Source organism: Paramisgurnus dabryanus, chromosome 1 (assembly GCF_030506205.2).
Source record: "Paramisgurnus dabryanus chromosome 1, PD_genome_1.1, whole genome shotgun sequence".
NCBI classification, from domain to species: Eukaryota; Metazoa; Chordata; class Actinopteri; order Cypriniformes; family Cobitidae; genus Paramisgurnus; species Paramisgurnus dabryanus.
In genome coordinates this window covers 18,681,506-18,694,768 of record NC_133337.1, presented here as the reverse complement: position 1 = coordinate 18,694,768, position 13,263 = coordinate 18,681,506, and the positions used below count along the sequence as shown (strand labels likewise).

Below are 13,263 nucleotides of genomic sequence, written 5' to 3'. Positions count from 1 at the left end.
TCGCAGGCTATCTTTGGTCACAAGACTGGGAAAAGGGCCATCTTTGAACCTCTCTGATTGTATAACATAAAACCACTGATAAAGAGCCACAATCACAGAAATTGCCACAATTGTTTCACGATTGCAGTCTTTCGTCTGGGACAGCCAAAAATCGTGTAGTATTTCATGACTTTTTTTAAACACTCAGTGGTGGACACGGCCCTGTGTGAGAAATCAGATGTATAAAAGCGTGAGAAAGGAGTCAATTGCGTGAGTCATAGATAGATTGATAGACAGATAGATAAATAGATAGATAGATGGATGGATGGACGGACAGACAGACAGATAGATAGATATATGAATTAAAGCTTTGTGTCGCTAACACGATCAACAGAGCTACAGGAAGCAGAACCTCAGCTTTAGGCTGCTTGCTTGGTTAATTGTTATAATTTACCGTAGTAAGATTCAAGACCCCGTGGAGAACACAGGCAGCTGTGTTTACTGTTAAACCCTACATTAACAGTGATGCTGAGAAACCTTTGAAGCCTTCACTGGATGACAAGATAACGCTTACACGTGTACCGCACGCTCTGTAGACTAAACAAAGACCCTATTATCCAACGTTTAGATGTTGCTTTCATTGTCTGATCCCATAATGCTTTGGACCTGATCATTTCTGCTGGATCCGTGGTGATTATAGTCCTCCAGACGAGTTAAGACCTCATTAGGACGCTTAAACAAAGAGAAAGACAAACCCCTTTGAGACGTTATCTGGAGGGGACAGGCTCTGTCCTGTGTTGATGTCTTTTTACATAGCACTGGCTATATTCTGAGTCTTTTGGGTATATGCATCGAGTTGTATCTACCGGCTAAATGTCACTGCTTATCAAGCTTTTATGGTTTGTTGTAATGATAAGGTTGAGGCAAGAACAATAATGATATTAATTTACTGTATGCTATAATAGCGAGTGTGTTATGTTTTGATGTGTGCATTCTTAAACGCCTGTCGACATTTAAGGTGATATGTTGACAGACAGGGTTCGAGTGCTGTTGTGTGGGCCGAACGCGGCTGCTATAAAGTCTGACTCACTCATTTTTATTGACATTAAATATCACACAGTGATGAGCGGCCAAGATTACGTTGGCTTATTTGATGTACCTCACATTATCTTGCCGACAGTGCTGCTCTAAAAGTAGCAATGCTTCTAACTTTAGGACATTTTTCACTAGCATCGCAGTATTTTACACAGCCTGTTGAAATGGTGTGACATAATTTTTCTCATGTTGTGTGGCAAATCTGCCGATTCATTTTTGTGAGTTTGTTCATTTGGTTGATTCATTTAAATGATCAGTTAAAAAACAAATTTACACTGTGTTGTAGCAATATACAATAAGTTGCTATATGTTTAATTAATTTTACATAAAATATGTGTTTAGTGTTTTAATAAAAAGTTGATAGCCAGTGCCAGCATTTTTATGATTTTGTAAATACTCGTCGTCATTGGCAGGGAAAGAGTTGATGTGTATTAAGCTGAGTTACAGTACATACTGTAAATGATTGTGTTATCTAGTTTTATGTCTTCGCACATTTTGGGTATTGCCACAAAACATAACTTTTCAATTGTAATACACTTGCTCACTGAAACCCTTGACCAAAATTATTTACTTAAAAGTACCCCCTAAGATTTCAAATGATGTCTAACACGTAAGTGTATGATTATAAATGATGGAGTTGGAGTATTTTAAGTTGATTCCGCTTTGATGACAAAAAAACACGTCAAACTGTGCCCTCGCTTTTTTCGACCCCAGGGAGTTAAAGGGGACATACAATGAAAATGTGACTTTTTCCATATTTACGTGCTAAAATTGTGTCCCCTGTGCTTCTATCAACCTAGAAAATGTGAAAAAAAACTGTAACTTAGTTTCGGTAAACTATGTGAAAGCATGTGAAAAATAGGTCATTGAAATGTAGCTCCCCTTGTGATGTCAGAAGGGGATCTTATTATAATAATAATACTGCTCCGGCACTGTAATTTAGTGCAGAGATCAGATCATTTGCATTTGAAAGGACACACAAAAAATTGCATTTTTAATGGCCAATGCTGAAATTGAGAAAGCAGTGTGGCTGATTGGCTGATATGTGGCCCTTATAATATAAACGTAATTACAGTAAATGTTTGTGAAATTAAATAAACATGTGTTATTATGCATAGTATTTATAAACATACCCATTGTAAGTACTTAAAAATATCTACAATACACATGTACTGTGGATCTGACACCTGATGGTACTGTTTGAATAAGATTTTGTGTGTAACACAACATAACTTTACATTAAAAGTGAATAATGATTGGTCATTTTACTGTCTGTCAAACTTTGGCTTTACATCTGATTGTCTCTTTATCACAAACAACACATTTAAGGAATAGCTGATTGAAAAGATTTATTGGCTGATGGCGATGCCAATAATTTTAATATTTCAAATACTGCGCTAATATATCAGCCACTGCAATATGCCAGTATATCACTCATCGTTCTATTAAGTTTTATTTAGTATTTTACATAGTTAATGTTGTTTTACCTGTTATTGGGTGATTTTCTTTTATTGGTACATTAAACATTTCTGTCCATTTAGCATGACTCAGTTTTCTGATATATTGTATTGTTGTGTCAAATTAGAAGTATACACGAAGTATTACGTGTCGGTTGCACAAACGCGTACAGGAGATTGTTGTATGTAGTCCAGGATATGCATTGCATTTTATCGCAATACATATGCGTTGATTGTCTGTCTACATGTACGTGTCAAATAAATGAATGAACGCAAGGCTGTGCATTTGACCTTGCGCATACATTCAAATACATGTAAAAAACGAATTATTCCCCAGGGCTTAGAGGCAGGGTGTATGTTGTATGAAAGCCAGTGTTGACATTTGAAATCACCTAAACAAACACGCCACTACCCCAATAGAATCTGGACCACACATGCACAACCCAGGCAACAATGTCATTTAGTAGACACACCATACTGGTGTTTTTCACACAAGGGTTTTTCAGAAATGGTGCACTCCGCCTTTAATGGTCACATGACATGCAGATTAAACCAATAAAATATATCTTTTGTTAGTGTGTTTTTACTTATATTTTCATTTTTAAATATATTTATTTACATTTTATGATTTAATAGAAAATTATCTAACTCACAAACTCCCTGCACTTCCCCTGCGAACCCCAGTTTAGCACACCCTGCCCTAAGTAATATAATCTGATTTTATTACTGTATATAATCTGGTTACTGTTGCTCCTTATTAAGTCAGTGTAGTAAACAAAGTTATTTATTTAGCTAAATTATGTTTTCCTAAGGGTAGCTTGACTACAGTTGAATAACTTTAAATTATGAGTATTGACTATGATATTCTTCTACAATTTTAAGTAACATTACAGAAATGGATATTTGATGCCTTCCCTTTACTGTGTCCCTGAAACAGTGCCGTTTCAGGCATGGCCAAATAAAAACAATGACAAATGGCTGGACTGAGAGCTTACGGGCTACAAATAGATGTTAATGGATGTCAGCACCGTTCAAGCTACAGGGAGAGTGACTCTCTTAAATATAGTCACTGTGCTGAAATTGCTCCAACACTTTGTCGCTCACTTTCACTGTTTCTCTCTTTCTCTCCACAGTTTATAGCATTCGCTTCTTTGTTCTTCATCCTGGTTTCCATCACAACCTTCTGTTTGGAGACCCACGAGGCCTTCAACACCATCGTCAACCATACAGACAGCCTTCGAAACGACAGTTTCACAGATCTCAGCCAGCACTATGAGATCGAAACGGACCCGGCCCTCACCTACGTCGAGGGAGTTTGCGTTCTCTGGTTCACCTTTGAGTTTCTGGTGCGCGTAACGTTCAGTCCGGATAAGCTGGAGTTTGTCAAGAGCGTACTGAACATCATAGACTTTGTGGCCATTCTGCCGTTTTATCTAGAGGTCGGACTGAGCGGACTCTCCTCCAAAGCGGCAAAAGATGTTTTGGGGTTCTTGCGCGTTGTACGATTCGTACGGATTTTGCGAATCTTTAAGCTGACGCGTCATTTCGTGGGCCTGCGCGTCCTTGGACACACCCTTCGTGCCAGCATCAACGAGTTTCTCCTGCTCATCATCTTCCTGGCGTTAGGAGTCCTCATTTTTGCCACCATGATCTATTACGCCGAGCGGATCGGGGCCAGCCCCAATGACCCGACGGCCAGCCACCACACCATGTTTAAGAACATCCCCATTGGCTTTTGGTGGGCTGTGGTCACAATGACCACCCTGGGATACGGAGACATGTACCCGCAGACGTGGTCTGGCATGGTGGTCGGCGCTCTCTGCGCTCTTGCGGGCGTGCTGACGATAGCCATGCCGGTGCCCGTCATTGTGAATAACTTTGGCATGTATTACTCCTTAGCCATGGCCAAACAGAAGCTTCCCAAAAAAAGAAAGAAACACATCCCGCAGGTTGTGCAGACCGGCTCACCCTCTTACTGCAAAACTGATCTTAGTACAGCCTGTAACAGCACGCAGGGAGATCTCTGTCTGGGTCAAAGCGGAGGACTGGAGCGCCATCGCTCAGGTTAGAATTGAAAAGTCTACATATACTTGTTATCTGTGCCCATTTAAAGTGTGTATTGTTCAAATTCAGCAGTGTCAACTATATAGTAAGCTATCTGAATACTGATTGGCTGACTCAGGCCCAGACACTGGGTTTATCCGGTTAAGGGATGTGTGGTTAGGTGGGTTTTTTCCTGCAGGGTAAGAGCTGACGGCATTGGAGATATTGCTTGGAGAGATGAGCATAGGGGAGATGCAGATCTAGCATGGCATCACTGCTCGCCTGTTGCCACGGAGATAAGGGTACGATGTATTCAGGAGCATCGCAAGCTTTAAGACTGGGCGGATCTGAAACATACGTGTACTGTTAACAAAAAGACCGCTTACAGCTGGATTTGGTTAAGAAAAGTGCGAAGTTTAAATTAAAAGCATTTTTGTGATAATACAGTATGTGTACGCATGTTGATAAATGCCTGGAAGAGGATAGTTGACAAACATTCTTGCAAACAAGGTTTTAAAGAAAATGTGAAAGTAAATAAATATTAGAAAAAAAATCCTTAGAGAAATACATCATTGTTATAGATTAAATAAACTATAACCACTCGTTCTCCCCTCGCTCTCTCTCTCTTGGTCATGGGTGCACACAAAGTGTGGATTACTCATTGTTTTAACCTAATTTCAGTCTCTATTTCAGTCCTTTGATTGACCTCTCACCTCTCTCTCTCTCTCTAGCTGGGCTGTGTCCTAAATAACCAGATGTTGTTCTCCAGCACTCACTCATCACTCGCTCTCTTCATTTCCCATCAGTGTTGTCTGCAGACTGCAGTGCAGGAAGTGACATCACCACGTCTCCAGAAGAGAGGATACCCATGCGGCACTCCAGCGTACGCGAGCAGGACCGTCATACTGAAGGAACGTGTTTTCTGTTAGCTGCCAGCGATTATACTTGCACAGCAGACGTAGCCATTCGTAAAACAGGTAGATTCAACTCGGCCAATCACAGCCCTCCATTCTGCATATCTTCCAGTCCCCAAACTACATACAATACACATCGAATGTACACTAATAACTCAAGTGTCTAAAAAACACTCATCTCATACTATACATTCATACACAGTAATTTAAATAGTGACCATTAACAAAATAACTAATGGTTCAGAAATATCTTTTAATCATCATCCATTGACATAAACATTTCCTTTCGGATGGAATTGATGACAACTTTAACTGTTCAGAAGAGACTCTTTCATTTATTATTATGAAAGTTTTTTTATCTGTTATCATTTAATCATTTGTCAGCTACCACCTCTAGGAGTTTCCTATTCAGACGCAACGTTTTTGGGAGGAATTATTTAAATGATTCACGCAATGCAATTTACTAATGTTTGCGTGTGTATTATAACTGGTATTTGCGCCATTATTTAATGCCGAAAAAAGCATGCCTTATATTACTTTACGCTTGAAATGGCTGCAATAATTGCTAAAAAAAGAGGAATCACAGAGAGCGTGTGGCACAATGCAGAGGATTGTTTTAACGTGTAACAGTTTATTTGGAATGCCAGAGGAATATATCATTCATTTTTTGTTTTGTTTGCCAAGCCATGTTATTTATTATTTGCTGAAGTAAATAAAATAGAAGTCACTAGGAGAAGTCACACAATACCAGATGTTTCAAAAGTTCTTGTAAACCTTAATTTTTTGTCCTTTTCAATGTAGCCTACTATGGCCTGGTTAGCTGGGATTACACACCCCGATTTTTCCGCTGCGATGTCCATGGTGCTAAACTTAAGATCAGCTTTGCTTATTTGTGACCCTGAACCAATTTGCGCTGCTCTTAGTAGATTGCGTTGGTCATTATGAAAAATCAACGGTTGCGCCTGTGCTATTTAATTTGCGATTTTTAGTAAATAACACACAGATATTACCACTCCCATCTGCGCTTTTTGGGAATTGCGCTCCCGCACTAATTTGCCCCGTTTAGTAAATCTGGCCCTTCGACAACTGTATAATTTACAACAATAAAATAAGTAGAAATTGTCCACATGCTGTACTGTTTAACAGACACGACTGCTTGGCTAACAACCCTACACCTGTCTCTGCTCAAGGGCAATAAGAACAAGTAGACACCAGGTGGAGTCATGTTTGTAAAGGCAAGCTCAGTCATATCCTGGCATCTCCTCCTCACAATCAGCAATAAAGGGCATCGGAAGGGTACCACATACGAAAATGTCCTCTGTACCCAAGAGTCTAACTGTGCAAATGCTAATACATGAATGTCCAATGAAATTATAGGAAAACACCACCGTTGTTCAATATTTTACTTTGTTTTTACCTCAATTTAGATACAAATTTTCCCTAAACTATGTTAAAATGACTTGAATTTGACTTTGATTGTTGGTAATATAAGCAAAGATGTTCATAGTAAAAACACATTTTCTATTTTTCTTGTGCATTTGAATGAAACTTTTGTGCAGTTATAGTTGTCGTTTCCATCCAGTATGGCCTGTGTTTAGTCATGTGATACAGTTATTTTTATCTCATCATCATGACTCGAGCTGTTTTGGTTTAGACTCCTGAGAGAGTTGTTTCTTAATATAGAGCATTATTATATCTCTCTGTACAGTTTATTGATCTGAGAGGAATTTCATTTAAGCAAATCAATCACACTTGTGCACAAAATCCTGTTCAGTGATCAAAATGTAAAGAAAACCACACACTTGTGTTTATTTAAAGTGTTAAATGAAACACAAAGACAACACAACGCAACACGTTATCTTGTGTATTAATTATTAAAGCATTGTCGTCCTATGAATCTTTTGCATTCTGATCGCTGGACACTGTTTGTAGTTGTGATATGTTTCTGATCAGTTATGTAGCATCTCAGCTTACGCCCCTGTGTCCCACGAGACCTTGTTGTATTTGTTATGTGTGTCTCTGTGCTCTTAATGTTGCGTTCCCTTACGTCTAAAGGTCTTGAGACATCCCGAAGCTTAAACAACTTAAAATGCCTGGCCGGTAACGCTCGGTTACAGCCCCATACAGCGCTCTCATTCCCATTATTAGAGGCCACGCCCACTCACACATGTAAACTTTGTGTGAGTGGAGCTATGCTTAACCTATTGCCCTGTGAATATACTGTAGAGATTAAAACATAATTGTATATAAAATGATATTAGAAACTAATATTAATGAGCAATATTATTGTGACACATTTATGTGTGCATTTGTCTCCTTATTGTCACCTTCTGGGACCCAGCGAACTTATATCAACTAATGAGCACAAACACATTTTTGTGTATACATTATAAATTGTAATTTTTTTAACAAACATGCATGGACCAAACTTGAAACATACTTTCCAATTTGTTTGTAAAATATATATTTCATTATTTTTGGGGGGACATCCTCTCATTCTTATACATTTATCTCTTGTTTATTTGTATTTTTTTGGGCACCTTGTGAAAGTTTCAAGGGAATATATATACAGTAGGAATATTCATAGGACTTTATACTTGAACCCTATTTGTCTCCAGAAGGAGCAAGCAGATGCTAGTGTCCTTTACAGAGGACAAAAATCAATTGCTGGGTCCCAGGAGAACACTAGATAGAGCACATGTATTCTGAGGGACTGAGTACAGTAGACGTAGCTACTGTAACTTTTAAATGTACAGTATTTGACATCTTTCAAAAACAATGACAAAATTAAGAAAACTGTGACCCTATGTGTCTATAAACTGTCTGTTTTTGTGTTATATAAATGTTTTCGGGGGCGACTTGCTGTGTGTTGCAACCCCACGATCGCTCGCTGCTGAACTGTTGATGTGTGCATGGGCCGTCTGTCTCCAGCTGCGATGACACGTCAGAGAGCGGTGAACGTTTGTGCATTGTGGCTCTGAACAAAGCGGATAAAGTTCTCGTAACGCTCACTGTTTGCACTCGATGCATGACGTCCGTCTGTCCCCGCCTGCTTTCACCGTCTGTTGACACGTACTGAAAAGGCCTCTTGACGCTGGTTGTATACACACAGATAACTGCTCAGAGGTTGTGTTCACGAGATTCAACCGAGCAGAGGGGAACGTTGTGTCTTAAAGGGGAGGGGACGGCCCTGACGAAACTCACAGGTAACCTCTTTGTGCTGTGTGATGTCATTGGGTGAGAGAATGACTCTTATCAACACTCATTGGACAGAATTGGTGTAATTTGCAATTAGAGGTAGTTGTTTCTTTTTGTTTGTAACCAACATTTAAAGTCAACATGAAATGATATTTGCACCCTTTGCATAGGAAATACGTTTCAAAACCCAGAAGTTTTTCTGAACTACAACAATACTGATCCTTTCTTGTGTCATAAACACTTTAATAAAATATCACGTATACTATATTTGGGTGATTATATAATTGCAGATATATTTGGGGCCAGATTTACTAACAGTTTGCTTCAGCGCAAACCATCATTTTGGCATTAAAGAGCACCTATTTCATTGCTAAAAACAATTTTACTTTGTGTATTTGGTATAATACAATGTGTTCACATGCTTTACGGTTAAAAAACACATTATTTTCCACATACCGTATATTTTTGTTGCTCCAGATACAGAGATTGGGACCCAGTTTTGAGACTCGGACTCGAGTGCGACTTAAGTCGCACACACAGTGACTTCAGACTCGACTTGAGACTCGTCCTCAAAGACTTCAGACTCGACTCGGACTCCAGCCGCGGGACTCGTGAACAATGTTTATTTTTAGGAAACGTCTGATGAGCTCGCTGTTTTCCCCTCCCTCCGTTACCTACGATCTGCCCACAACGTAACGTGACGTATCTGCTCTCGCGCACGCGGCCACATATTAGCGAACATACATGTCGACTGCACCGGCCGCTGCTGTGCCAATTCATCAGAAGGTTTGGGTAGTGCTATGACGGACCCGCGGTTCGGCTCGCATGCAATTTGCGGATTAATATGCAATTTAAACAGGGAAAGTTTATCATTAACGTGTTTTTAAGGCTTGAAAATGTTTAAATGGTTAAAAAATTTAACTTTTTTCTAATAAAACATTTGTTTATGTCTTAAGAAATCAGTCTGTGCTTATTTGTTCTTAAAGAGACAGTAACCTCAATTTACCTACTTAGGTCTGTGTCATTAATGCTAATCAAACAACCCAAGGCAAACAGAAAATCACTTCTGTTGCTCTAAAAATAATATTAATAATAATATTTAATTTGTACAATAAAGGCCATGTTATTATTCATTTAATTTGATTTCTGTACCTTATGCTAATTTTAGACCTTACTTAATGTGCAACTTTGTTATTTTTTTTATAAATGTTTGTCATTTGTTTTTTGTTATTAGAGTTTTATTTGTTAAAACGAGACGACTCGACTTGATCTCTAGCCCGGAGACTTGACTTGGACTCGAGCTCAGAGACTTGTGAGCATCTCTGTCCAGATATCCCTGCCTTCCTCAAACGCTCTGATTTTGTACAAAGCTCATTGATCTGAAAAGCGCTTTGCCTTTAATTAGCCAGCTAATCTGTACGTTGTGATTGGCTTGAATACCTCTATCGTCAGCCGGAAATGTGACGCTCCTTACCATGTTTTGAAGATGATCTCCTAAGGCAATACTGACCGGAGTTAATATCGTGTTTACTACCTTATCAATACAAGCCAATGTACCTGCAATTATATGACCACCCATTTGGAATAAGAAAACAAAGTGAATTTGATTTCATGTTGACTTTACGTGAACAGTAAGTGACTTGGAGTAGCGTTGCATCAATAATCATACGCTTTTTTCATGGTTACAGACATGTTCATAGTCATGAGTAGTTTTAATACATGCAAAAAAAATCATCATTCATTATAAACTACAGTACTGGCAAACAACTCGTCTCACCCGAGTCATTCATCTGCATCCTGTAAACTCTGTAATGTTGTACAGTGTTATAAACTGTGTGTTGTTCCTCTTATAGTAAACAGGGTGGATTCTCATACAGATTTAACTCAGTCGTTTGTCCTTAGCATCATGTGAGTGAATCTAGAAACTGCGAGGTTGCTAAGCAACTGGTGTAGGGAGATTTTTGTCACGCATAAACTTCATTTAGCACTTTACGTCCACACCCTGCACAGCATGCTACCTGAGATGCTTTCACCATCAGTAAACAGCACTGTATGTTTATCATTCATCACGCAAGATATCTTCACTGTGCACATAATAACAATGATTTAGGAAATGATTTATGTATAGAAAATAGAAATGTCTATATTGAATTATTGAGAAATGTACAGTATATTAAGGTACTCTATTTGATGTTAGGGGGAATCTCGCAAAGATTTCATATTTCACCCTGTAGTCAAAACCTGATTGTGTGTATAAATGAAACGAAGATATTATTATTATTATTAAGCACAAGTATCATAAATGTAATGCAAAAAAAACAATCTCTTTGTGAGATTCACCTGTTTAGAGATGCAGTATATTTCATTCTAATATGTTTCTTAAAAAAACATTTGAAGCATTGAACATGAATAATTTGTGTGTTATTTATAATCTTTTTCAATACTGATGCACAAGATGTGATTACGTTTACAGCTACTGTATCACCTCTGGCTGATGTAAAGTTTATATCGGCCAGAGACGGGGAAGGCGGGGCCAGCAGAGACTCAGATGGATTTGATGAATTGGATTGGACAGTCTGGAATAGAATAAGCCTGTGATTGGACAGCTCTGAAAGCGGACACTATGAACAGAGGATATCCCATCTGAACGGACGGCTCACGCTTTTGGATTTTCCCGTTTAATTCGATGCAGAAAGAAACGAAACCTGTCGGCTAAAAAAATTCTCACATGGATAGTGAGGCGCTTTCCGCTTGAAACATATTTGAAGTCAGCTGTCCATTTAAATGTTGCATCTGTATAAAATCACATGTACCACCTGTGGCTTCACCTCTGTGTCAGGTAGCAAATCATACACACTTGAACCCCTTCCATAGCCTCTTTCATTGCAATAAGTGTATTAAGGTGTGTAGAGGCACAAGTGTTTTAAAATGAAGTATTAGTGTATGAAGTATACTAAAGAGTAGAGAGAAAGTAAACATGCTAAGTTTAATAAATGTCACTTTCAGTCATATATGCTTTAATTTCCTTTAGTACCTCTGGAGGATTTGTTGTGGTCTCTCTGTGCCTGTGTGTGTCTGTGTTAAAGATGTTGATTAGAAATGGTTCACTTTAAGACCCCATGAAATGTTTTAGCAAGCACACCTTCCTATTGAAACAGGACATTGAGACGGGGCATTTTTGGGGGGCTGGGGAATAGGGTCTTGTTCTAGAGGAAATATTATTGGTTTAAAGTTGTATATCAGATATACAGTATTGTGGACAGGGTGATGTCATCAATATTGATGAATTGATTTTCTGGATGAGATTAATTGTACGTTTTAAAGGTGAAGTGTGATATCTCCTGAACGCTCCCTGTCTTCCATTGGTTGGACAAACTGATTGGTCCCTGAGTCCATTATGTTGCATTGGGTTAACCGGGATCCTTAAAAAAACAGTGTTATTTATGTTTCAGATGGCTCAGTTAGTTGTCTTTACATTTTAAGCTGGGAAAAGAAAAAAACACACGCTTCATCTTTAAATGTACAAAAGCACAAGCGTATAGACAACCTCGAAGCTTCAAATAAAAAGCCACAAAACTTCCATTTCATTTTCATGGGGTCTTTAAAAGTGCCTTGATTTATCTCTTTCTCACCCCTTGTTTCCTGGAGAAAAAACCCAGTGCAACAATCAGATGTGATGTGCAATAATACTGATTTGAATCAAAGTCGCACCGATTCACACTGTGATTTGAATCTGAGTCTGTGACGGACGGACCAGCAGAGCTTCTTCAAAAACACATGCTGCAGCTCTCACTTTACTTCAATGAAAACCTTTTCTTCTCCAGCCATGTAGAGATTACAGCTGTCACATCCAAGTCTGAGTAATGGATAACTGAGAGTCAACACCAATCCTGTCAAGAACATGTTCAGTAATAAATTAAATGTGTTTTTAGTTTTTGCCTAAAGAAAATTACAGTAAATGCTGTAAAAAATGCTGGTTTATTTTCAACCCAGCATTGGGATAAAAATGATGAACCCAACCCATTGGGTTGTAGTTTAACCTACTGTATGCTGGGTTGTTTCAACCTAAAATGCTGGGTTGTTTTAACACATTTTTTGGAAAAATATGAACCTTTTCTAGGTTAATTTAACCCAATGAATACACTGTAAAAAACACGGGTTCCAGACGAATTCCGTCAAATTACGGAAAAATAAAATTTTTCAAAATTACGTGCAATAGACTGTAAAAATACAGAGTTGATTTTACAGTCAAAATTAATTAAAGTACAGAATATTACCATTGATAAACATCTCTTAAACCCTAAAAAACAAATAACATCTTTGAATGGTAAATCCCTGTAAATTTATGGCTTTTATCAGTTAGTTTGTGAAGCTGTTCTGTAGTTTTTACAGAAATGTACTTTAAAATTAATGCTTTTATATATAATTTTATAATAATTTTTACAGGTTTGAGTACAGTTCCCTCATTTTAAAAGAGTTTGTCATTTGTTGCCGTCTTTTTACACAAAATAATTGTAAAAAGAAAAACAGTTAAATACTACAAATTCTCTGTTAAAAAAAAACGTAAAATTTATGTA

The 13,263-nt window shown here is 38.2% G+C and overlaps 1 protein-coding gene across 3 annotated transcripts in view; it reads left to right on the top strand.

Annotated features, from left to right (window-relative positions):
• The window catches only part of kcnc2 (potassium voltage-gated channel, Shaw-related subfamily, member 2), a 40,595-nt gene extending 27,949 nt beyond the window's left edge, over positions 1–12,646 (top strand). The window contains exons 2-6 of one of the 3 annotated variants that reach the window (XM_065273394.1): positions 3,665–4,595; positions 5,381–5,551; positions 7,544–7,622; positions 8,599–8,694; positions 11,160–11,296. In XM_065273394.1, the coding sequence (XP_065129466.1) occupies positions 3,665–4,595; positions 5,381–5,551; positions 7,544–7,622; positions 8,599–8,662 (1,245 nt within the window). In that variant the 3' untranslated portion in view covers positions 8,663–8,694; positions 11,160–11,296. Of the gene's footprint in view, positions 1–3,664; positions 4,596–5,380; positions 5,552–7,543; positions 7,623–8,598; positions 8,695–11,159 lie in introns of all 3 variants that reach the window. The other 2 variants (XM_065273392.1, XM_065273391.2) reach the window with 2 other exon arrangements.
• The last annotated feature ends 617 nt before the right edge of the window (positions 12,647–13,263 follow it).